At 41.0% G+C, this 24,271-nt stretch overlaps 1 protein-coding gene across 1 annotated transcript in view; it reads right to left on the reverse strand.

Annotated features, from left to right (window-relative positions):
- CWF19L2 (CWF19 like cell cycle control factor 2) overlaps window positions 1-24,271 on the reverse strand; it is a 167,378-nt gene that overhangs the window by 38,771 nt on the left and 104,336 nt on the right. Inside the window, exon 13 of the mRNA XM_074957402.1 lies at window positions 2,748-2,960. Coding sequence (XP_074813503.1) covers window positions 2,748-2,960 — 213 coding nt within the window. The remainder of the gene's footprint in view (window positions 1-2,747; window positions 2,961-24,271) is intronic.

Raw genomic sequence — 24,271 nt, forward strand, 5'->3', positions numbered from 1 at the left:
GAGTCCTGGGGTAGCAGCAGCCAGCAGGAGCCCCGGGGCTCCAGCACTGATTTAAAGGGCCGCAGCCCTGGGGTAGCACCGGCAGCAGTGGCTAGGAGCCCCGTGCCCTTTAAATCACCGCTGGGCTGCGCTGAAGGGCTGGCTGGGGGAGTCTGAACCCAGCCCTGCCACTTCTGGTTGAGCCGCCCTGCATACCAGTATGTCCCTTAAGTTACTTTCACCCCTGAGTAAAGATCATAATAAAGTTTACAATAAAAACTCTTCAGCCTCATCTATGGAGAGACTAGCATTTCTCTACAATCAATATGTGATACAAGTGATTTTGTGTGATGATTATACCTTACAAAACATGGTATTGCAACATCTTTCATTGTACATTCCAAGGCCCTTCTCCTAAATACAGCGTCAGTTCTCATAAAAAAGATGCCAGCCAATATGTTATACCATATACTGGTAATGCTAAACATAGATGCATTTAATCAAAACTGCAATTTCATGCTAACCTGATTCAATCTACGCTGTGTAGCTGTAAAGTAATCTAACTGTAGCCTTCTGAACAGCAGTTATAGCTGTCTTTGGATCTATACTCACACTACAGGTTGTGCGTGTGGTGGTGGGAGGGGGAGGATAAAGGATGCAAATGCTCATAACTCTGGTGGAATCTATGCATTCATTAGCATCCTTTGCTTTCTGGGCCAGCAGAATTAAAAGTGTTGGGACAAATGAGTTCAGCTTCTTGAGAAGTGATCCCTTCAGTTGACTGAGTAGCCTTAATGGAGTCTAAAAGGCACTTCGCTCAAATTTCCAAATTCAGAAAAACTGTAGCTTTGACACTGAGCTTTGAAAATAGAGAATATCTATTTTTAAAGATGGTAATGGTGGTTAATTCAACCTGTCCTAGATGTAGCCAAGCAGATACTGGACTAGCTTCTAATCTCTCTAACATCTTTAGTGCTGGTCCTTAATACTCATTCTCTCATGGGTCTCCATTTCAGCAAAAGTTTAGTTCAGATTCCATCTCTTCTTTCTGCAATACAGCCAATGGGCCCTTCAATCTACCAGACAAAGGTATAACATGATACAATGGCTGGAAGTTGAAGCTAGACAAATTGAGACTGGAAATAAGGTCTAAAATTTTAACAGGGAGGGTATTAGAGAGACAAGGTTGGTGAGGTAATATATTTTATTGGAATTTGTCTAGCTTCAGCTTCCAGCGATTAGATTGTGTTATACCTTGGTCTGGTAGACTGAAGAGCCCATTGGCCGTATTGCAGAATGAAGAGCTGGAAAGTCCAGTAAAAGATATTACCTCACCCACCTTGTCTCTCTAATATCCTGGGACTGACACAGCTACAACTACACTGCATACAACAGTGAGGGTAATTAATCAGGAACAATTTACCAGGGGTTGTGCTGGATTCTCCCTCACGAGCAATTCTTAAATCAACATTAAAAAAAAAAAATAAAGATATGCTGTAGTTCAAAAGGAATTATTTTGGGGAAGTTCTATGGCCTGTGTTATACAGGTCAGACTAGATGATCACAACAGTCCCTTCTGGCCCCAGAAAGTATGAATCTCATAGACCATCCGTGCTTTTTTACACTCCTTGTAGATTTAGTCCTTTATCTATTTATTTTCATGTTTCTCCATACAATGCCATCTTTGTGTAATTCACTTTTTTGTTTTTTTGGCACCTGTATCCTATCTTCTTGGCAAATGTTCACGCTTTGTTCTGTGTGTTATAGTTTGAACCATACCGGAAACAAAGGGTTATATTCAGTCAAGGTTTCTGCCCCAGTATTAGGAAGTCTGATATAGATGCATGCATGGAGGAGAAGGCAAAGTGGCAGTGATGGAGAGTCTGTAATCTCCTCTCTGGTGGCAAAGACAGAGATGTATGGATTAACACACAGGCAGCCTCTGCCTAAGGAGCTTGTACAGAACCCCTATCAAGGATTAAAGCTATTCTTCCTCCCAACAGAAACACCAAGAGTTAACAACAACACTGCCCATCAGCCCCTAAATGTGAATCCCTACTGGGACAAAAGAGAAGGTGTAATTTACACCCCAATATGCTCTCTTCAGCTTCTAAACAAGATTAGGGGCTAATTTAATTGAAGGGTAATTATCATGATACTATTTTGTCTTCTGAATGGTTTCCACTCAACCTTGTTTTGTCTTTCTGAATTATACTCTACTCCTTAACTGCTTCTAATTCCTTCCTACCCAAAGTAAACTTTTTTCTTCTTATATATTCTAGGGTGACCAAAAGTCCTGATGTTATTGGGACTGCCCCAATATTAGGGGCTTTATCTTGCATATGCAACCTATTCCCACTCCTTCCCCCATCCCAAGTTTTCACACTTGCTATCTGGTCACCCTAATCTATTCACACTGACCCCCATTTGGTCTTTTGCATATTCATCTACCTTCTGTAATCTATGTGTTCAGCTCTTATCATTGTTGCAGTGCCCTTGAGGTTTTTCCATAGATACCAAGGTCATCTGCAAATCTGAAGAGGATCAAGTTCTGAGAATTAACTTCATCATGCAAGACAGATTCATATTTTTTTATCTCACCCTTGAGGAATCTTCCTTTCTGTTTAATTGGAAGGGCCAGGAAAATAACATGTGAATCAATAAATCATGCCAAAGAAGCAGTTTTATTTTTAATCTCAGGAAATTCTAGCACTAAACTGCCTTCCTTTATTTCTTTGCATGCTCATGTCAAATTGTTACTTTCTTACCTTGATGCCAATTGCAATAATGAGATGTTTTGGAAGTTCAGGGCTATCAAAGCAATATGGGCACTTCTCCATACGTGCAACGAGCTGATGATGTTGATAGATTGCTTTTCTTCTGTGTCTTTCCTCTTCTTCTCCACTCCGCTCTCCCTTAGCTGCTTTGGAAACAAACATGTCATCCAGTGTGTAGTACTCTCTATCACTTTTTTCTGAAAACTAAAAAGAGACAAAGAAAAAATATATATGTACAAATGAATAGAAAAGAACTAGAATTATGTAGGACATTCTAGTGTTCTTTACTTAACCAGAGAGGAATGGTATCTAGCAACAGCAGTGTTACCTTTCACATGGCTTTTTCCAGACACATAATTATGAGATGCTTGGGTCAACTGACAGCAATCATATGATACCCATGACAGATAAAGTAGCAAAAATTCAGTTGAATGATATAAACAAGCAGAATATATCATCACATTCCGTTTCAAGATAAACTTCCTTCTGGAGTGGCAAATATCTAGTCTGATATCTTGAATTTATATAGCTTAAATTTAAATTGATACACGAACTTCATCCAGTGCTTTTTGATAATTTTGACCTTTGGAAGCTTTTGTTTAGTATCCATTGTGATTCCCAAATGTACCTAAAATGGGACAAGTGTCCAATACCGTAAATATAAACAGGTTTCTCTACAATTTTTTTTCATGGTAATTTTTTTTTTAAATCTCATTTTCACAGAACAAATACCATTCAGTTTTACTTGGCATTAACCACCTGTATATTCTCTGTAATTTTACATCATGCTACATAAATATGATATGGATATTGTTTCTGTAAAAAAAAAAAAGTCTTGGCACCTTTTAAGAATAATTCTTACCACTGGAGTAAAATAGAAAACATGTTTTTCTTATTTACGTGCACTTTCTTTATGCTGAATGAGAGAATACATTCAAACAGATTTTATTAATACTCTCTTTTCCTTCTTCCTTCTACTACCAACAGTGCCCATAAAATCATCTGTCCTGAAATACAGGACTCTATTGCTAGCATTCATATTTTGCACATACGCACCTGTGCTAGTTCTCCTTACCAATTAAACAGTATTTAGCTCACTTACATAAAAATGTTATCTTCAGTCTCAATTTTTTATTCTTCCTTGCAAGCAACTATTGCAAACATGGATTCTCTAGCCTAATTTAACCTAAATAAAAATATACTCTCTCTATTCACAGACATTTTATACACACATTATCTGATTCTAGGTGGAAAAAACAAAGCTTTTAAGTCATCAGGCCATAAACTGTAAAATTGTAGTTGACTCCCCAGTACATAAAACAAAAGCTGTCAAAGTGTTGGATTCCCTGCAGAGTGATATCTAAAAGTTTCTGGTATCTAGGTTTCAGCGTGGTTTCCATAGAAACCACACAGATGCTCCTCTACATTTTTCAAATAAATTACAGCAAAAATCCCTATAATTTGTGCGCCCCACATTTAGTACTGATCAGAGTGTGCACTGCACCATCTATACAACTAATTCTACATATCTTGACAATATACTTACAATATTATAAAAAATATCATTTGCATCATCTTTAGAATTATAATTTTTCTGCAAATAATCTCCCGTTCTTTTTTTTTGCGTGCAATAAAGAAACTTATTGTGGGATTTCTTTTAAATTCTTAAAATCAAGACCGTCTCTATTAAGGTATTACTTATATTTAAAAAAAATGCTACAATGCTGTGTTAGTCTTTTGTTATTGATTCTGCCATGCCTGCAGAGTGGTGGTATATATTCCTTTCTGACTTCCCATTTACTGCCCTCTGTACCATACAGTGATCCTGATTTAAAAAGTATAATTAGCAAAGATTTGTTATGAATGCGTGAAAAATACTTTCTCACAAAACTTTTCATTATGCATTTTTAAAAATGTGATGTACTATTATTATTAAAAGTTCTGCTCTCTTAGATTCCAAGGATTTTATATTCAATAATACATGTTTTTTTTTAAAAAGTGTTCAAAAGAAAGGACTTTACAACACCGAAGATTTATCAGTTATTTCAGAATTTGCCATGGTAAACTAAGTCAATTAATTTCTAAAAGAAGAGATGAAAAATTGAAGAGTGGGGCCAGGTAAAAAAATCACAAACAAAACAAAAAATAAGTATTTTTGGCCACCATCAATAAACACAGGTGATTTATTGATCTGGTTACAGAAATTTAATAGGAGGAGCTTTCTTGTTAGGTCTCTGTGACCCTAAGAACCTCTTTATGCCAATCAGCAAAGGGCACACACAATGCGGTATTGTCAGAATATTTAGTCAGTGATGTAAGGTATGTATGTAAACTGGTCATGAATATTATTGCATGATGTATGTATGGGTTGAATACAAAAAATTATGTACTATACTGGAAATATGTACTTAAACATGTTGTGGAGGCAGCTGATAAACAAGCCTGCCAGGCATCTGGTCTTCAACTGTAACACTCAGTTGAAAAGGGACCCTGGCGGCTCCAGTCAGCACAGCTGACTGAGCTGCTAAGAGTCAGGCTGGCCGCAGCATCAGTGGAGCAGGCAGACAGGCTCCGTGCCTGGCTCCTGGGAAGTGGCCCACACGTCCCTCCAGCTCCTAGGCAGAGGGACAGCCAGGGGGCGCAGTGCACTGCCCCAGTTTCAGGTGCCAGCCCAAGTGCCGGCTCCGCAGCTCCCATTGGCCAGGAACTATAGCCAATCGGAGCTGCGGGGGCAGTGCCTGTGGGCGGGGGCAGTGCACAGTGCCCCCTGGCCGCCCCTCTGCCTAGGAGCCAGCTGGACACATCACCGCTTCCCGGGAGCCACCTGATGTCAGCACCACCCGGAGCTCCCACACAACAACTCCCTGCCCCATCGCCGAACTCCTTCCTGCACCCCAACCTCCTGTCCCAGACTGGAGCCCCCCCCCCCACACACACACTCTGAACCCCTCAGCACCCCAACCCCCTGCCCCAGCCCGGCACCCCCTCCTGCATCCCAAACCTTTGATCCCAGGCCCCACCCCAGAGCCTGCACACCCAGCCGGAGCCCTCACCCCCTCCCTCAGTGAAAATGAGCGAGTGAGTGAGGGTGGGGGAGAACAAGCGCCGGGGGGGGTGTGGAGTAAGTGGGGGCGGGACCTCAGCTGGGTGGGGCCTCAGGGAAGGGGCGGGGAAGGGGGTGGGGCAAGGGTATTCAGGTTTCTTAAATTAAAAAGTTGGCAACCCTAAGTCTGCCCTAGACAAAAGCATGTGGATTTACATGCATGAATCAAATTAGCAGACAGGTAACAAAACAGCATGGCTTGATTACAAGAAAGGACAGTGAAAGTACATTTGCATCTATGGTAAACAAAGTGATCAAGCCGATCAAGAAAGCAAACTGAGCAGAGGATAAAGAATGGGCTTGGTGCCTGCACCCTCAAGAACAAGCAACAGGGAAAAAGAAAAGGAGTACTTGTGGCACCTTAGAGACTAACAAATTTATTTGAGCATAAGCTTTCGTGAGCTATAGATGCATCCGACAAAGTGAGCTTTAGCTCACGAAAGCTTATGCTCAAATAAATTTGTTAGTCTCTAAGGTGCCACAAGTACTCCTTTTCTTTTTGCGGATACAGATTAACACGTCTGCTACTCTGCAACAGGGAAAAGGAACTTTGTCTGGTTTTACTTTTCAAAGAATACATTTTAAAGGTTTTTGGGATATAAAAGGGAAGAAGGGGGACTCCTTTGTTATGCATCACATAGGGGACAAAGGACTCAGCACCCACCGATTCTGAGAACGGTGGATCCTCCTTCCTAAGGGGCTGGTCGCTTGATGTAAGTCACAAAGTTGCTTATGCAAAGATTGTATCTTACTGAAGTTAAGCTTTAGTGACTAGAAATTGTTATTTTTGTTTTGTTTGTAATCATAACTTTCTTCTCTTGCTTAATATCACTAAAATCTATGTTCTTTATTAATAAAGATTCTTGTTTTATTATAACTTCAACTCAGTGCTGTATATTGAGGTATAGTGTGCATCTTCAGATACACTAACAGACTGGTGTGTGCACTGTCTGTTTAGAGGGGGATTTGGTAATTTCTGTGAGTCTGCAATGACAGGGATTGGAATCTGCAGAGACACAATTCTGGCAATCTCGGGTTCACTGAATGTTACCCGCAAGGCAAGTATTAGACTGGCATAGTCTTGAGGAATTTACTGCCAAGGCAAGGAGGCTGGAGTGTCAGGGAGCTGACACAGTTTAAGCTCCAGCTTTACTGAAGCAGAGGGGTAACACAGTGGCTTACAGTACTGGGCACCCTGAAGAGTGTCACAGTCTCTGACTCTGTATTTAATAAGTGATGCTGTACTGCTACAGTATGTTAATCTGCATACGTTTATGTTAAACTTAGGTTGCTTCCAGATACAATTCACTGCAACTTTCACCTTGAATAATTTTAATTATTTCCTGCATTGAAATGGCAAGACAAAGAATATAGAAAGTGCACTGTACAGCACATTTTGGTTTTGAGACTGCTGTATCTTCAGAATCGTAGCAGATTTGTGCATCATCAGTTCTGCATATAAATGGCACAGAATTCAAGAACAGTAAGAGATTTAATACAACAAATGCCCATCTGTAACAAATAGTGATATATATTAGACTACTAGTGCAGCAGGACAGATGTTAATGGGAGGTATTTTGTTCAATGGACATAATAAATCAGCTTCCAGGGCTGTATGAATCACATCCCTCTCTTTGTTGTCATATTGAAAAGTGACCTTGCAAGAATTTAGAAAAATAAACAAGTTTAGAGATATAACCAAATAACCAGGTAAGAGATTCATCCCGTGAATGACTGAAAACATATCTGCCCACTTCCCCCTTCTTCTGCAGGTCCTGAAGTTCTGCCCTTTTATATAAGGTCAGTTCCCCATCAGTGCTGTCATATCCACCAGAGAGCTCTACTGAAGCCCACATACTGCCCATACAGCTGACTAATCTATATTTCTCCACAGAATGCACAATTTTGCAGTTTACTTGAAGTTATGCTATATCCTATAGGAAATAAAATATAAACAGCTTCCCAAATCTAAGCATCTTACCGGGGGGGGGGGGGAGGGGGGGAGGACGAGACGACACAGCACAATACAGGCTCATTTGGTTGTTAATTTACCAGATGTCCTTTTTGCTTGGAGCACTGTGGCACCTAGATGTAAAGTTATATTTTGAGAAATTTCTTGGCAAGCCACCTTAAATGTGTTGTACAAATGACGCTAGTTCAGACCGATCAAATTCCTTGTTCAGGCCACATTTGAGAAGCCTCTTTTTAAAAACAGAGGGTCTTTTACTTAAAAGAGAAAAGCTCTTAAGTCGAAAGGATATTTCTTCTCATAATGAAAAACATTAAGCCAACTATATCAAATATTTTGAACATGGATTCTTAAATATCTTTGTGACTAGCATCTATGGCTAAATAATAAAGATTCAGCAAACTGAAACCTCTGACAGGTTTCAAAGTAGCAGCCGTGTTAGTCTGTATCCGCAAAAATAAAAGGAGGACTTGTGGCACCTTAGAGACAAATAAATAAATAAAATGTGGTATTCTCTAAGGTGCCACAAGTACTCTTTCTTTTTGTGAAACCTCTGAGTGATAGTCCCTCTTGTACTGGCTCTTCTGCAACGGAGTCCTGTCAGCATGAACCACTGATCTATTTACATAAGTTGACTCTACAGTGCATGACTACTTAATTCATTTTCTCTTTCCTTTGAACACTAAATGTTCTTGGGAAAGATCTCTCTGCCTGACAGGTTCAGATCTGGCAACTTGTTAATTACAGTAATTGTAATTCTTGACCCAACTAGCAGCCACAGTAATTGAAATGCAGTCTTTTGAATATAGCAAAATTTGCAAAGTATCTCCTTAGCTTTCTGGGTCTCTGTTCAGGTAATCTGATGAAAAACACCTAGACCTTATTTTCCAGAGCAGATAAGTAGTTTTCTCCTGCAAAATGGGACCATTAATACTACTTATTCCTTGAATAATTCTTATACTTCTCCCCATATAGTCCTATAGCTTCTGAGCAATATGTTCAGGAGGTAAGCATTTGCATTTCCAAATGATTGGAGACAGATTTTTAGGATGTTTGGTCTCCCTAATACCACTTCAATCTCTCTGGTCACTCGATTACAAACCTAAAAGTCGCAATATTACAACAAAAAGACTTCAAAAACAGACTCCAACGAGAAACTGCTGAATTGGAATTAATTTGCAAACTGGATACAATTAATTTAGGCTTGAATAGAGACTGGGAGTGGATGGGTCATTACACAAAGTAAAACTATTTCCCCATGTTTATTCACAGAATCATAGAATATCAGGGTTGGAAGGGACCTCAGGAGGCCATCTAGTCCAACCCCCTGCTCAAAGCAGGACCAATTCCCGATTTTTGCCCCAGATCCCTAAATGGCCCCCTCAAGTATTGAACTCACAACCCTGGGTTTAGCAGGCCAATGCTCAAACCACTGAGTTATCCCTCCCCCGTGCCCCCGCCACTGTTCCTCAGACGTTCTTGTCAACTGCTGGAAATGGCCCACCTTGATTATCACTACAAAAAGTCCCCCCCCCGCCCCCCACTCTCCTGCTGGTATTAGCTCATCTTAAGTGAGCACTATCCTTACAGTGTGTATGGTAACATCCATTGTTTCATGTTCTCTGTGTATATAAATCTCCCCACTGTATTTTCCACTGAATGCATCCGATGAAGCGAGCTGTAGCTCACGAAAGCTTATGCTCAAATAAATTTGTTAGTCTCTAAGGTGCCACAAGTCCTCCTTTTCTTTTTGCTAATACCAGTTTATTTTCCAAAAACACATACGACTTTTTCCATATACTTTCTTGCACAACAAAATTTACTGTTTAAAAATGCTCTCTTGCTCCATTTTACTACATTACTGTAGACCTATATTTATTAAAGGGGAGAAGATTCCTGGGGCCTGAAAACAATTATTTAAGAAAAATGTTTTTGGTGTCAAAACCAAGTTTCTGTGTTCCCATCATTGAAGGGTATGGGAGAAAACAGAACTCACACTAAGGGAATAAATGTTTATTTTGTTACCTTAGGTTTCCATGGAATTTTGCAGACAATTAAAAGGCCTATTTTTTCCTACAAAATGTTGAATTCTAGTTTGCTAAAAATTAGGAATCTAACCTGCCTGCCCAAAAAAAATGAGGAAATAAACCACTAGTTTCAAAACTATCTGGCAACCAATCCAACAACATGCAAATAAGAGGTCCCAAGCATGTTCCATGTGGGAGCTCCACTGTTCTCTAATTACTCCTTAAAACTGACAAAAAATAGGTAGTAAAAAGTGATCAAGGGGCAAGCACAAAAGAACATAAAAGGTGAGAAAAAAAAGTGGCTGGCACTTGGAAGATGGCTTAATCACACACAGAGAACCTAAGTTAGAACAAAAGGAGAACAGGATAAAAGGAGTACCACCTCCAATAGAATTTAAGAAAGGACCATGCAAAAGGCTAAGTTAAAAAGGTTGGCACCCAGAACTGCTACAAGTTACACGGGTTTCTTATGACCCTCTAGTTGCCATTATGTTGGTGGGGACTGATGAACATTCTGGTCTCTCAGCACAATATGGATTGCTGGCAGGGATGGTGAAGCACCAGTATACCCAGCTGTACGCTACACATGATTTCCTCACACCTGAAGAATACTCATCTATTCGCTTAGGGCAGTTGTAAGGCTCCCTTGATGCTGGTATAGCAGCGCAAAGGCGACTTAGCAGGGCTGAGAATCTGGCCTATTATGCATAGAATGAAACAGCAAGTTAACAGATTAGAAGTATTCTATTCAGGTGAAATACTACCCATCCCTCTGATACCAGAAAAGTTTGGAAAATAATCTCCCCCTTTCAATTTCATAAGTTAAAAATGTCATTTTCCATCCACAACATGGAATACACAAGTATAGAGTTCCTATATCTACAAAATTAACAAGAAAGCTTTATAGTGAAAAAATGTACCCTACTTTTTTCTTCATATACACATTTCCTTCTAGCATTGTACACTGAACTTATCCTTTCTTCATACTTTTTTGTTGCTTCCACGTGAGACTTCTTTAAGTTTGCTTATAGGTTTCCCAATTTGTATTGCATCACTGTCAAACTTCATCTGTCTATTGTTTAATGACAGCCATTTTGAAGTGCTAAAAAGAACCCAGCTGTCCAGTGGAAAACTTGGCCAACTAGAAAAAGCCCCATCCACCGTCTTTAGTGTTAGCGAATAGTGAACACTGAGCCAATCAGCAAGACAACTGAATTTTTTTTTCCCCCCTATGGACAGCAGAATACCTTTCACAAGCACTGGAAGACCAGAGTCATCCAGCTAATGGGCATTCTTTCATAAACTCAAGGTAGACTGGCTTCTTGATTCAGTCCATGAACACTCACCTAAACACAAGGCATTCTCCACATGAAAAGAAATCTTAAACTATTCTTGTTTAAATGGAAACATGCAGCAACAACTTACTTTGGGGATAAGATTAAAATACTTAGGTTCAACTATAGATTGTTAAATATACTACCTGAATTTCTGCAAACGGGAGTCTAAATGGCCAAAACAGAAACAAAACCAAATTATCAAATTTGAGCTGAGGGCTAGATAACTCGAGAAACTGGGGTGCTAGGTATCTATAGATACGGCTCAAATAAATCTGGAGCAATTTCATATTGTCACTTGAACAAGTCTAGCCCAGACTAAAAAATCCTGTCATCTGTTAAATTGGTTTATGGTCTCAGTCCAGTTCCCATAGCCTAGCGACTGTAGACAAAAAACACATCCACAGCTGCAAGCGGAAAGATTGGGCATAAAGACTAAACTCCCCACTCCAAGTTAGAGGCAATCCTCTAGAATACGGGAGACATACAGGTTGGGGAAGCATGAGAAATTATACACCTGTACTTGTTCTGTGGATACAGCTGTTCACTTTCCTGGCTGAAAATATAGTGTTTTTCACATGCACTAAATTCATTAACAATGTATTGAACATGAGCAAATTTAATGTAATTTCCCATATACCAGTTAACATCCTCATATGTACAGAACTGTTTATTATTAGCACTATAACTATATTGCTCCATTAACCTGAAACTCTATTATTTCTGGACACCTAGACCTTCACTTATATCTTTTTTCCATGTCCCACTCCCACATTTTCTAACTATTCTCCAAACCCATCTGTTGATATGATTAGCAAATTTTAACTTGAGTAATTACATTCTGCTTGCTTACACTTCCCCATACTCTCATTGGATAGGATATTTTTTATTTCCTGTTCTTAACCATTGTATAATTTTGCTGTCTGATATTGAACAGTTGCAGCATTTCACCCTAAAAGTGACAGAATTTCAGGGGTAGATGGAGTAATCCTTGTATACAGTTTGTACAGAGTTGCAGTCTGTGTTGCACTCTGGAATGAACAACTTTGGCATAATCATAGAATCACAGAAATTCAGGGCTAGAAGGGAACTCAAGAAGTCATCATGTCCAGTCCCTCCATCCTGAGGTAGGACCAAGTATATCTAAACCATCCCTGACAAGCTTTTGCCTAACTTGTTCTTAAAAACCTCCAATGACAGGGTATCAACAACCTTCCTTGGAAGCCTATTCCAGAACTTAACTAACTTTATATAGTTAGAAAGTTTTTCCTAATATCTAACTTAAATATCCCTTGCTGTAGATTAAGACCATTACTTCTTGTCCTACCTTCAATGGACATGGAGATCAATTTATCACAGTCCTCTTTAACAGCCCTTAACATACCTGAAGACTTATCAGGTCTCCCCCCACCCCTTGATCTTGTTTGTTAAAGACTAAACATGTCTAGTTTTTTTAACTTTTTCTCATAGGTCAGGTTTTCTAAGCCTTTTATCATTTTTGTTGCTCTCCTCTGGATCCTCTCCACATCTTTCTTAAAGGGGTGGCGACCAAAACTGGATGCAATATTCAAGCTGATACCTCACCAGTGTTCAGTAGAGCAGGACAGTTACCTCCCCTAATTTTACATACGACTCTCCTCTGAGTACACCCCAGAATGATATTAGCCTTTTTTGCAACCGCATCACATTGTTGACTCATTCAGTTTGTGATCCATTATACCCCCAGATTCTTTCCTGCAGTATTACTGCCTAAGTAGTTATTCCCCATTTTATAGTTGTGTATTTGATTTTTCCTTCCTAAGTGTAGTACTTTGCACTTGTCTTCATTAATTTCATTTTATTGATTTCGAACGAATTTTCCAATTTGTCAAGAGCATTTTGAATTGTAATCCTGACCTCCAAAGTGCTTGCAAGCCCTCTGATGTTGGTGTGACCCACAAATGTTGTAACATACTCTCCACTCCATTATCCCCTTGAGTTTGGGGCTTGTGTTCTATTACTGGGTGGGCAAAGGAGAGCTTGAGATGGCTGCGTCTTATTTTATCTATTTACATATATTGAGCATATGGATTTTAGTAATAAGTATTTGAAGAAAGACAACTTAATTTTTGTCCCTGGTGACTAGTGATTGCAGCAGGAACAACAATTTCAGGGATAGATGAGCCTAAAGTGAACACTGTGACAGGCTGCCAGATTCTAGAACCCTCCATAGTGAGGCAGGGCTACTCTACCATTTCATCTTGGCTCCCAGACCAGGCAAGTCTTATTAACTCCAACTCAGGATGACAGAAGTTAGAGATTCTCTAAGATAACATGTGCTAGCAATAGATACAGATCTTGCAGGAAAAAATCCATAGGAACAGTGAGCTCAGAAGAAAATTTAGGCTAATTCTTAAGGTTTGCCATTTTAAGTAAAGAATAAAGGAATACCCCTCCGGAAATGGGCTGAAGTTTGAAAACTAAAATAGTATGTTGTATTGAGATGGGAGTAGGGACTCAAACTATTACATCTAAACACACATAGTAAAGGGATCAGGGAGACAACCATTGTCCCTGAACATCTTATAGAAACATAACTTTTTGTGGTGGAAAAAAAAATGCCATTTTATCCTCTCAAGGTTTCTACCAATTCCCTTTTTGTGGTCATTTCGTGGGATGCAAGCAATTGGATATGGCACCATCATTAATATTTAAATAAGACTTTTCATTTCTAGAACATCTCCATATCTCAACACTTCAAGTGACTTACCTAAGTCAGACAATTAATGTAACAGAGTGAGCAAAAGAACTCAAAGTACAAGACTGGAAGTCTGGTGATCAAACTATGTACTTTTCTCAGCTACTGATGTATTAACGCAGCCAGGGTAGATCACTGTAATATTTTCACCTATCTTCAGTGCTAGCTGTACCAATATGAACTTCCAACTCTGCACTTTTAGCTGTGTGTTAATTAAAGTAAACTTGGGAGATTCCCTACTGCACCCATTCTCAATAAAAAATATACAGATTAAATGCTAAGACAAATCAGTTACATAATTGATTACCCCCAGGGGAAATTCTGGTGAGGACATTCTAAGAAGAATCTAATGAACTGCATACTCTACAACACTTTACTGTCATTTTAGTACAAATCAAGAATCTGAGCTCTTTAAATATATCAAATACAACTCAAAAGGGAGAGACCAGGACAATCCATTCTTTAAAGAAGACAACTAGTACAGTGGAATCACAGGTGAAGAGTGCTCAATCTACGATTTCAGAACATGAAGTCAAACCCATGGGATGCAAAAATCAGGCAGCTGCAGACTAGAGTAGACCATTAAAAAACAAAAACACAGAACAACAATTTCCTGCTGAAACCAACTGATGGGGTCCTAATAATAAAAATAGAAAGCAGAAGAACAGAAATCAAACGCCAAATCAATCTAGTCAGTGTTTCCTTCTACTCCAAAAGATTTCATGATCCACTGTGAAGTTACAGATAGATCCACCACCACAAATATTGAAAGGGACTATTATTTGAATATTGTCACAATGTTATCAAGTTTAAAACTTTACCACCATTTTTCAAATATTCTTGTGGTGGAATTCGATATGGAACTTCTCTGCTACTAGCCTCCATAGAAGAGAGAGTTTAGAAATGAAAAATATTAGAAATTGGGTAATCATCTGGCAACAAGTTTTCCTTGTGTTTGTTGTTTTAAGTAGCAAGGGGAATGCCTAATTTTAATATATGTTCTCTTCAAAATAGCTAATAATAATACTTTTTTTTTAAATTTTCAAAGCTCTATACAAACTCTAATTAACAGATCCTGTTAAACACGTCCCACATTTTAGACTAAATAAACAAGTCCGCCAAGAATTCTATCTAGCGATGAAGTAAACAATCTGGTCAACCTAACTAGATCAAACGTCTCTCAGCTCTGGATCAAGTACTGTGGATGATGAGACTTCTGGAAAATAGAACAAAAAGCTCATCTAAAGAAGTGATCAGCTTAATGAAAAAACCTGACTGCATGAAGGGAGACCAAAACACGAGTAACATGAGACCGCTCAATTACAAGAGAATACAGCATGGTCAGAAAGAGCCAATGGTGCTAACATTATTCAGCTATTTTACTACAGTAACTCCTCACTTAACGTCGTAGTTGTTCCTGAAAAATGCGACTTAAAGTGAAACCATGTTAAGCGACTCCAATTTCCCCATAAGAATAAATGTAAAGGGGGGGGAGGGGGGTTAGGTTCCAGGGATTTTTTTTTTTGCCATACAGTGCAGTACTGCACTATAGCTGGGAGGTGCCCCCGCCTTACCCCACACAGGCACCGCCCACTGGCGCTGGAGCCAATGAGGCAGGCAAGGAGGCTGAAGGTGTTGTAGGCTAGGAGAAGCATGTTGCACAGCAGCAGTGGCAGCTTCCCCTACTCTGCAAGCACCAGGGGTGGGGGGGAGGGCTCAACCCTTGGCCTGCCCACTCCACCCCTTCCCCCAAGCCCCCACCCTTAACCCGCCTCTTCTTCCCCCCCTTTACTCCGCAAGCCAAGTCCTCGCTCCTCCCCCCTCCCTCCTGAAAGCCGCAAGCCAGCTGATTGCTGCGGGCAGGAGGTGGGGGGAGAAGGGGGAAGGCGCTGATCCATAGGGTCTGCCGGTGGGCGGGAGGCGCTGTGGAGGGGGGCGTAGGGGAGCTGATAGGGGGGCTGCCAGCTGTGGACAAAGCAGGCAGCCAAACAACGTTATAGCAAAGCATTGCACAACTTGAAATGGAGCATGTTCTGTAATTGACCAGGGACGTAAGATTGAAACAACGTTAGGTGAGAGGACATTAAGTGAGGAGTTACTGTACTGATTTACCATATCGGAAGAACCAAAGCAAAATCCTTATATGATGATGATCCAATCAGACAAAGTTAGATCTGAACTTGAAACAAAATCCAATATATGACATTTAATAGATGTCACTAAAAAAGCAGAATGGCTCAAATTCAGAAGACTGAAATTATAAATGCAACAACGAAAAAAGGTGGAAAGATCATCTAGCCAGAAGTTGGAATCACTCAAGATAATCGGTGAGAAAAATTCCAAGATACTGTGAATATTTTCCAGAAATCGAAGTATGGTGTGCCATTGTTGCCAAGGCGGCCAATGGCATTTTGGGATGTATATGTAGGGGCATTGCCAGCAGATCGAGGGACGTGATCATTCCCCTCTATTAGACATTGGTGAGGCCTCATCTGGAGCACTGTGTCCAGTTTTGGGCCCCACACTACAACAAGGATGTGGAAAAATTGGAAAACGTCCAGTGGAGGACAACAAAAATGATTAGGGGACTGGGACACATGACTTATGAGGAGAGGCTGAGGGAACTGGGATTGTTTAGTCTGAGGAAGAGAAGAATGAGGGGGGATTTGATAGCTGCTTTCAACTACATGAAAGGGGGTTCCAAAGAGGATGGATCTAGACTGTTCTCAGTGGGAGCAGATGACAGAATGAGGAGTAATGGTCTCAAGTTGCAGTGGGGGAGGTTTAGGTTGGATATTAGGAAAAACTTTTTCACTAGGAGGGTGGTGAAACACTGGAATGCGTTAGCTAGGGAAGTGGTGGAATCTCCTTCCTTAGAAGTTTTTAAGGTCAGGCTTGACAAAGCTGTGGCTGGGATGATTTAGTTGGGGATTGGTCCTGCTTTGAGCGGGGGCTGGACTAGATGACCTCCTGAGGTCCCTTCCAACCCTGATATTCTATGATTCTATGGTGTGCGAGAAATAAAAAGTAAATGAATAGTCAAAAAAATGATGGAAAACATTTTTCCATTAACATTAAGATTTTGAAATAAAGGTATTACTTTGACTTGGACAATAGGTTTTATAAGTTGCTGGAACTGACTTAACATATGTTTGTCAAATACTGTGCTTAGATACTATGGTAATGGTGTCACAGAAAATCCAGAACAATAATTTATTTATGAACATAACAACTGACACCCTTCCAGGTACATATAATAGCAACAACAACCTCAAAAATTATTCACAGACAACTTCAGTTTGTAGAAAAATATACAAATACTAACAATAAAGCTTCACAGTTACAGAGCACAAATTAAATGAAAGGAAGGGGTGAATTATCTCCAGTTAATTATCACAGTTCAGATACTTTTTCAGCTGAGATTTGAAATGAGATGGAGTACAGATGAGGCAAAGCGTTACTATACAGAAATGTGGTTCCAGGCAACAGAAGCTTTAGAGAAGGCTTTTAAACCAGGAGAGTGGTGGCTAATAGTGGATGAATGGAGGGAGAAGAAAAGGGACAGACACAAGGAATGAAATCCTGGCTCTTTGGGAGTTTTTTCATTGACTTCTATGCAGCCAGATTTCATCGGAGGTCTGCAAGGTAAACTGAAGAAAATTAATGCAAAGTCTTAAATAAAGACACTTGAGAACTGAACCCTAAAAAGACTAGGAAATCAAGAAGCTACATAAGGAAGAATGTACGTATGGGTTGATTGGAGGGAGGAGAAATGGGGTTAGGAGAGATGCTATATGTATCTTTTTGTACGGTATGCGACAGAAGGCAGCTAGTAGCAAATTTCTGGGACATGAAGGGACCATGGAAAGTTGTTGGGACCAGAAATTGGAATGGTTAAGGCAATACAAGACATAGACAAAGATTTCAGCTGAGGTAGTATCAAGATAATGGAGCATGTGAGCTAGTTTGCAGAGATCACAACAGGCAAATTTACAGACACTGGATAGAAAATATGGAGGAAAAGTTCTTTGCCAAGGATGATGCAAGGCTGTAAAGTAAAGGAAAAATGGGAGTTCTGAATTGTTAAGGCTAATAAAAGAGACTAATCTATGTCTGAAGATGTGCCCTTAGTTCAAGGCAAGGTTGTCTGTGTTAAGCATTTAGCCAGAGGAAGTTGAGACAGCCAGAAAAATGTGACAAGTTACAAGGAACTAGGTATGCGGAACAATTGTTGCTGGTAGAAAGAACAGGATTGGGAAAGGAAAATGTTAAGACAAAAAAAGCAAGTTATGGCTAGGAACGGAGTTTCTAATGATAATATAAAAATAAATAAAGAAGTGCAGTGTTGTTGTAGCTGTGTTGATCCCAGAATATTACAGAGTCAAGGTGGGTGAGATAATATCTTTTATTGGACCTACTTCTGTTGATGAAAGAGACAAGCTTTTGAGCTTACACAGAACTCTTCCTCAGGTCTGGGAAAGTAGTCAAGAATGCAGATAAGTACAAAGTGAAACAGATTGTTAAGCATAAGGAGTTAACGCATGTTGCAAGAGACCATTCAAATCCTTCCTCAGAAAACTCCAAGAGAAAATATACAACTTCATCCCCCAAATCCCACCAAATGCGCCTTCTACATACTTCCCAAGATACGCAAACCAGGGAACGTAAGCAGATCCACAGCACTCTTACTGAAGGAACATCAGGACTCAGACTTTACATGATCACAATGGTCCCTTAAAGCCTTAGTCTGGCCTCCTGCACATCACTGGCCACAGAACCTTACCCACCTACTCCTGTAATAGACCCATAATCTCTGGCTGAGTTACTAAAATCCTCAAATCATGATTTAAAGTCTTCCAGTTACAGAGAATCCATCATTTACTCGAGTTCATATTAGCAAGTGACCCCTGCCCCATCTTGCAGAGAAAGGTGAAAAACCCCAGTCTCTCTCACAATCTGACCTGGGGAGAAATTCCTTCCTGACCCCAAATGTGGTGATCAGTTAGACCCTGAGAAATATGGGCAAGACCCACCCAACAAACATTTGGGAAAGAATTCGCTGTAGTAACTGAGAACCACCTCATCTAGTATCCCATCTCTGGCCGTTGTAGATATTTGCTCCTAGCAGTCGCAAATGAGCTACATGCCATTGTAGGCAATCTAATCATACCATCCCCTCCATAAAAGGTATCAAGCTCAGTCTTGAAATCAGTTAGGTTTTTTGCCCACATTGCTCCCTTTGGGAGGCTGTTCCAGAAATTCACTCCTCTGTTGGTTAGAAACTTTAGGCTTGAAATTAGACAAAACTTGTTAATAGCCAGTTTCTATAGAAATCACCTTCAAATCACTGAACCTCTGCAACATTAACCACCACTCTCAGAACATCATTCTTGTCAACATGGATGTTGCTTCCCTATACACCAACATCCTCACCATCACGGCATCGTTGCCTGCTTCAAATATATAAAAGACAATGGCAAAACACATTGCCAAACTCACCTATTTCATCCTCACCCCTAACAAGTTTACATTCAAAATCAAACACTTTGTCCAAACAATGGGTGCCACCATGGGTACTAGGATGGCTCCCCAATAAGCCAAGCTCTTCGTGGGCCACCTCCAGGAAGAATTTCTGGACAAATGCACCAAGAAACCATTGATATACCCAAAATGCATCAATTATATTTTCATCCTCTGGACAAATGACCTAAATTCCCTCACAGATTTCCATCACAACTTCAGCAACCACTACCCAGCCATCACATTCTCTCCAGAACACTCCCACACCAGCATCAACTTCCTGGATATCACAATCAGCATCACAATGGAACCCTACAGACAACTCTATACAAGAAACCCATAGATCACCACACTTATCTTCACAGATCCAGTGACCAAACACACCAAGAAATCTGCTATCTACAGCCAGACATGCAGGTACCACAGAATATGCTCTGAGAAGAAAGTCTGGGATACACATCTTAACCCACATAAAACCACCTTCACCAAACAAGGACATTCTACCAGAGAAGTAGATCGAAGCATGGAACAGGCCACCCAAAATCCCCGAGAGAACCTGTTTCAATACAGGAAAAAAAAAAAAAAAAAAAACACTGAACACACACTCTTATTTGTCACGTACCACCCCATTTATATGGGGGATCATTAAACAATAACAACCCATACTTGATGGGGATCACATCCTGAAAGAACACTTTCCCCAAATCCCTCATCTGGCCTTCAAACAACCTCCCAGTCTTTCCAAGCTCATCATCAGAAGCAAGCTCCCCACAGGCCAGGGCACACCAACTCAAAGCGGCACCAGACCCTGCCATAACAGATGAAAAACCTGCAGCCATATCTTCACTGCTATGATGATCAATACCCCACCATGACACACCTTTCCAGATCCATTGGTCCTAAACATGCCTAACATGACATGTGGTATACATCATCCAACACACTAAATGCCCCCAATAAAAACTATATGGGTGAAATGAGACAATCACTACACTCTCGAATGAATCCAAACAGAAAAATGATAAAACACAAAAACACCCTATTACCGAGGGCAAACACTTTTCACAAAACGATCACTCCATATCTCATTTGTCCTTGTCCTCAAAGGAAATCTGCACAACACCTTCAAAAGACAAGCCTGGGAGCTTAAATTCATAACTTTGCCAGACACTAAAAATCATGGCCTCAATAAAAACACTGGATTTATGGCTCATTAAAACAATCTGTAACCCACTGACCTGCCTTTGTCCTACCATCGCAGAGGTGTTAGCTCCCACTTTCAACTTGAATTGTCGCTTGCAACATGTTAACTCCTTATGCTTAACAATCTATTCCAGCTTGTATTTAGCTGAGAGTCTGAGTACCTTTTCCAGACCTGAAGAAGCCTGCCTCTTTCACCAACAGAAATTGGTCCAACTAAATATATTAACTTACCCCTTTGTCAACATTTTTATTAGACACATTATAAACTTCCATATTAAAATTTACTGTTTTGCATAGACAAGGAGGAGGAATATGGAGTATGTTAAAGAAACTGATCAATGATTTATAAAATATTCTGTTACTGGGACATAACATGAATGACCACAACAGCTTCAAAAATTATGTGACTGTGTATATATTCTCTTTCCTTTCACTGTGAAGCCGCAAGCTGTATTCCTAGTAGCTTAGTGTGCTGTGTGAGATTGTAATTAGCAGTAATAACCAGTAAGTACTGCTGGCTTCTCTAAGACCTAGAGGAAACCCAGAATGTTTTTTTAAATACTCCTCCAAGAAAAAAAATGCCCACTATCCTCTTGTACTAAAAGGAAAAGAGGCAGGAAGAAACTAGCCTTGTGATGTGCATTCTGCAATTGATTTTTCCCAGTTTTAGCTTGGGGTTTGATATTTGTTATGACAATGAGAAGGAGGATGCCAGCATGGAACTCAAGAGACCTGGGTTAAATCGCCTGCTCTGCAACAGACTTTCTGTGTGACCTATGTTAAGTCATTTAGTCCTGGGCTACACCTAAAACTTATATTGGCATAGATATGTTCAGTCAGAGGTGTGAAAAAACCACACCTCCTAGCCACACAGCCATTCCAGCATGCCCAGCATAAACACAGCTGTGCCAACAGAAGAGGGTTTGTTTCTGCATAGCTAATGTCGTTCAGGGAAGCGGTGTTCCTACACCAGCAGAACTGCTCCTCCGTCAACACATGCTGTATCTATATTCGGAGGCTGTGCCAACACAGCTATACCAGCACAGGTACAGTTTTCATGGCCTTAATCTCTCTGTGCTTCAGTTCTCTCTCACAGAGGGGTGTTGAGAGGATAAACACTAGCGCTGGTGAGGAATTTTTCATCAGGGTCAAAGTCAAAATTTTCTCATAGGGAAATATCAATTTTGCAAAAAAAATTATATATATAAAAATAAAAAAAATCCATCAGTAAAATTGAGATGACTGCTTCCCAACCAGCCAGTTGGAAGGGCCTTCTCAATTTCAACTTCCTCAAGGCTCAGCAAACTGACTCTTTGCCTACCTGGCTTTCAACCTTCCTCTGCAGCTCCACAACCAGAGAAGCAAAGAGCTGGGACACTCAGCCTCCTCACTGCTCTGGGGCCAGAGAGGCCAAATATCTCAGCTCTTTGGCTGCCTGACTGTGAAACTCACAAGAGCCTTCTTGGCAGGCAGCGAGGAAGCTGAAAAATTCCATTTTGTAAACAGAATTTTTCTGGAAACACCTTCTCTCAAAACATTTTTCAAAAACACTAATTTTTTCACAGGAGGATATTTCTATTTTCCAGCCCCCTCTAAAAAATACATTAAAGATTGTGAAACACTCAGATACTATGATAATGGGGCCATGAAGTATCCAAGATAGACACACTTGCATCAGCTTTTGAACAGCTTTCTCTCTTCAGCTCTATTATCCTCGAAGTGGATAGCTCTGTCATAGTGGTATAGAGCAGTGGTTCTCAAAGCCTGTCCGCCGCTTGTTCAGGGAAAGCCCCTGGGGCGGGCCGGACCAGTTTGTTTACCCGCCGCATCCGCAGGTTCGGCCGATCGCGGCTCCTACTGGCCGCAGTTCGCCGCTCTAGGCCATTGGGGGCTGCGGGAAGTGGTGCAGGCCAAGGGACGTGCTGGCCGCCCTTCCCACAGCCCCCATTGGCCTGGAGCGGCGAACCGCGGCCAGTGGGAGCCGCGATCGGCCGAACCTGTGGACGCAGCAGGTAAACAAACCGATCTGGCCCGCCCCAGGGGCTTTCCCTGAACAAGTGATGGACTGGCTTTGAGAACCACTGGTATAGAGCAAACATGGGATAAACCCAACAAAAGGTGTCAAGAGGTTTCTAAACATCTACCACAGAAGTTTACAATAAGATCAATATCAGAATCATAGAAGATTAGGGTTGGAAGAGACCTCAGAAGATCATCTAGTCCAATCCCCTGCTCAGAACAGGACCAACCCCAGCTAAATCATCCCAGCCAGGACTTTGTCAAGCCATCCCTTTAAAACCTCTAAGAATGGAAATTCCACCACCTCCCTAGGTAACCCATTCCCGTGCTTTGCCACCCTCCTAGTGAAATAGTTTTTCCTAATATCCAACCTAGACTTCCCCCACTGTGACTTGAGACCACTACTCCTTGTTCTGTCATCTGCCACCACTGAGAACAGCCTAGCTCCATCCTCTTTGGAACCACCCTTCAGGTAGTTGAAGGCTGCTACCAAATCCCACCTCACTCTTCTCTTCTGCAGACTAAATAAGCCCAGCTCCCTCAGCCTCTCCTCGTAAGTAATGTGCCCCAGCCCCCTAATCATTTTCATTGCCCTCCACTGGACTCTCTCCAATTTGTCCACATCCTTTCTGTAGTGGGGGGCCAAAACTGGTTGCAATATTCCAGATTTGGCTTCACCAGTGCCAAATAGAGGGGAATAATCACTTCCCTCCATCTGCTGGCAACACTCCTACTAATGCAACCCAATATGCCATTAGCCTTCTTGGCAACAAGGGCACATTGTTGACTCATATCCAGCTTCTTGTCCACTGTAATCCCCAGGTCCTTTTCTGCAGAACTGCCGCTTAAGTAAGTCGGTCCCCGGCCTGTAGCAGTGCATGGGATTCTTCCTTCCTTCCCCTTGTCTGCACTTGTCCTTGTTGAACCTCATCAGATTTCTTTTAGCCCAATCCTCCAATTTGTCTAGGTCACTCTGGACCCTATCCCTACCCTCCAGAGTATCTGCCTCTCCCCAGCTTAGTGTCATCCGCAAACTTGCTGAGGGTGCAATCCATCCCATCATCCAGATCATTAATGAAGATGTTCAACAAACCTGGCCCCCGAACAGACCCCTGAGGCACTCCGCTTGATACTGGCTGCCAAGTAGACATTGAGCCTTTGATCATTACCCATTGAACTCAATGATCTAGCCAGGTTTCTATCCACCTTATAGTTCATTCATCCAATCCATACTTCAACTTGCTAGCAAGAAGACTGTGGGAGACCGTGTCAAAAGCTTTACTAAAATCTAGATATATCATGTCCACCGCTTTCCCCAAAGCCAAAGAGCCAGTTATCTCATCATAGAAGGCAATCAGGTTGGTCAGGCGTGACTTGCCCTTGGTGAATCCATGTTGACTGTTCCTGATCACCTTCCTCTCCTCCAAGTGCTTCAAAATGGATTCCTTGAGGACTTGCTCCATGATTTTTCCAAGGACTGAGGTGAGGCTGGCCCGTCTGTAGTTCCCCAGATTCTCCTTCTTCCCTTTTTTAAAGATGGGCACTATATTTGCCTTTTTCCAATAGTCCAGGACCCTCTCCCAATAGCCATGAGTTTTCAAAG

Source organism: Natator depressus, chromosome 1 (assembly GCF_965152275.1).
Source record: "Natator depressus isolate rNatDep1 chromosome 1, rNatDep2.hap1, whole genome shotgun sequence".
Taxonomy (NCBI): domain Eukaryota; kingdom Metazoa; phylum Chordata; order Testudines; family Cheloniidae; genus Natator; species Natator depressus.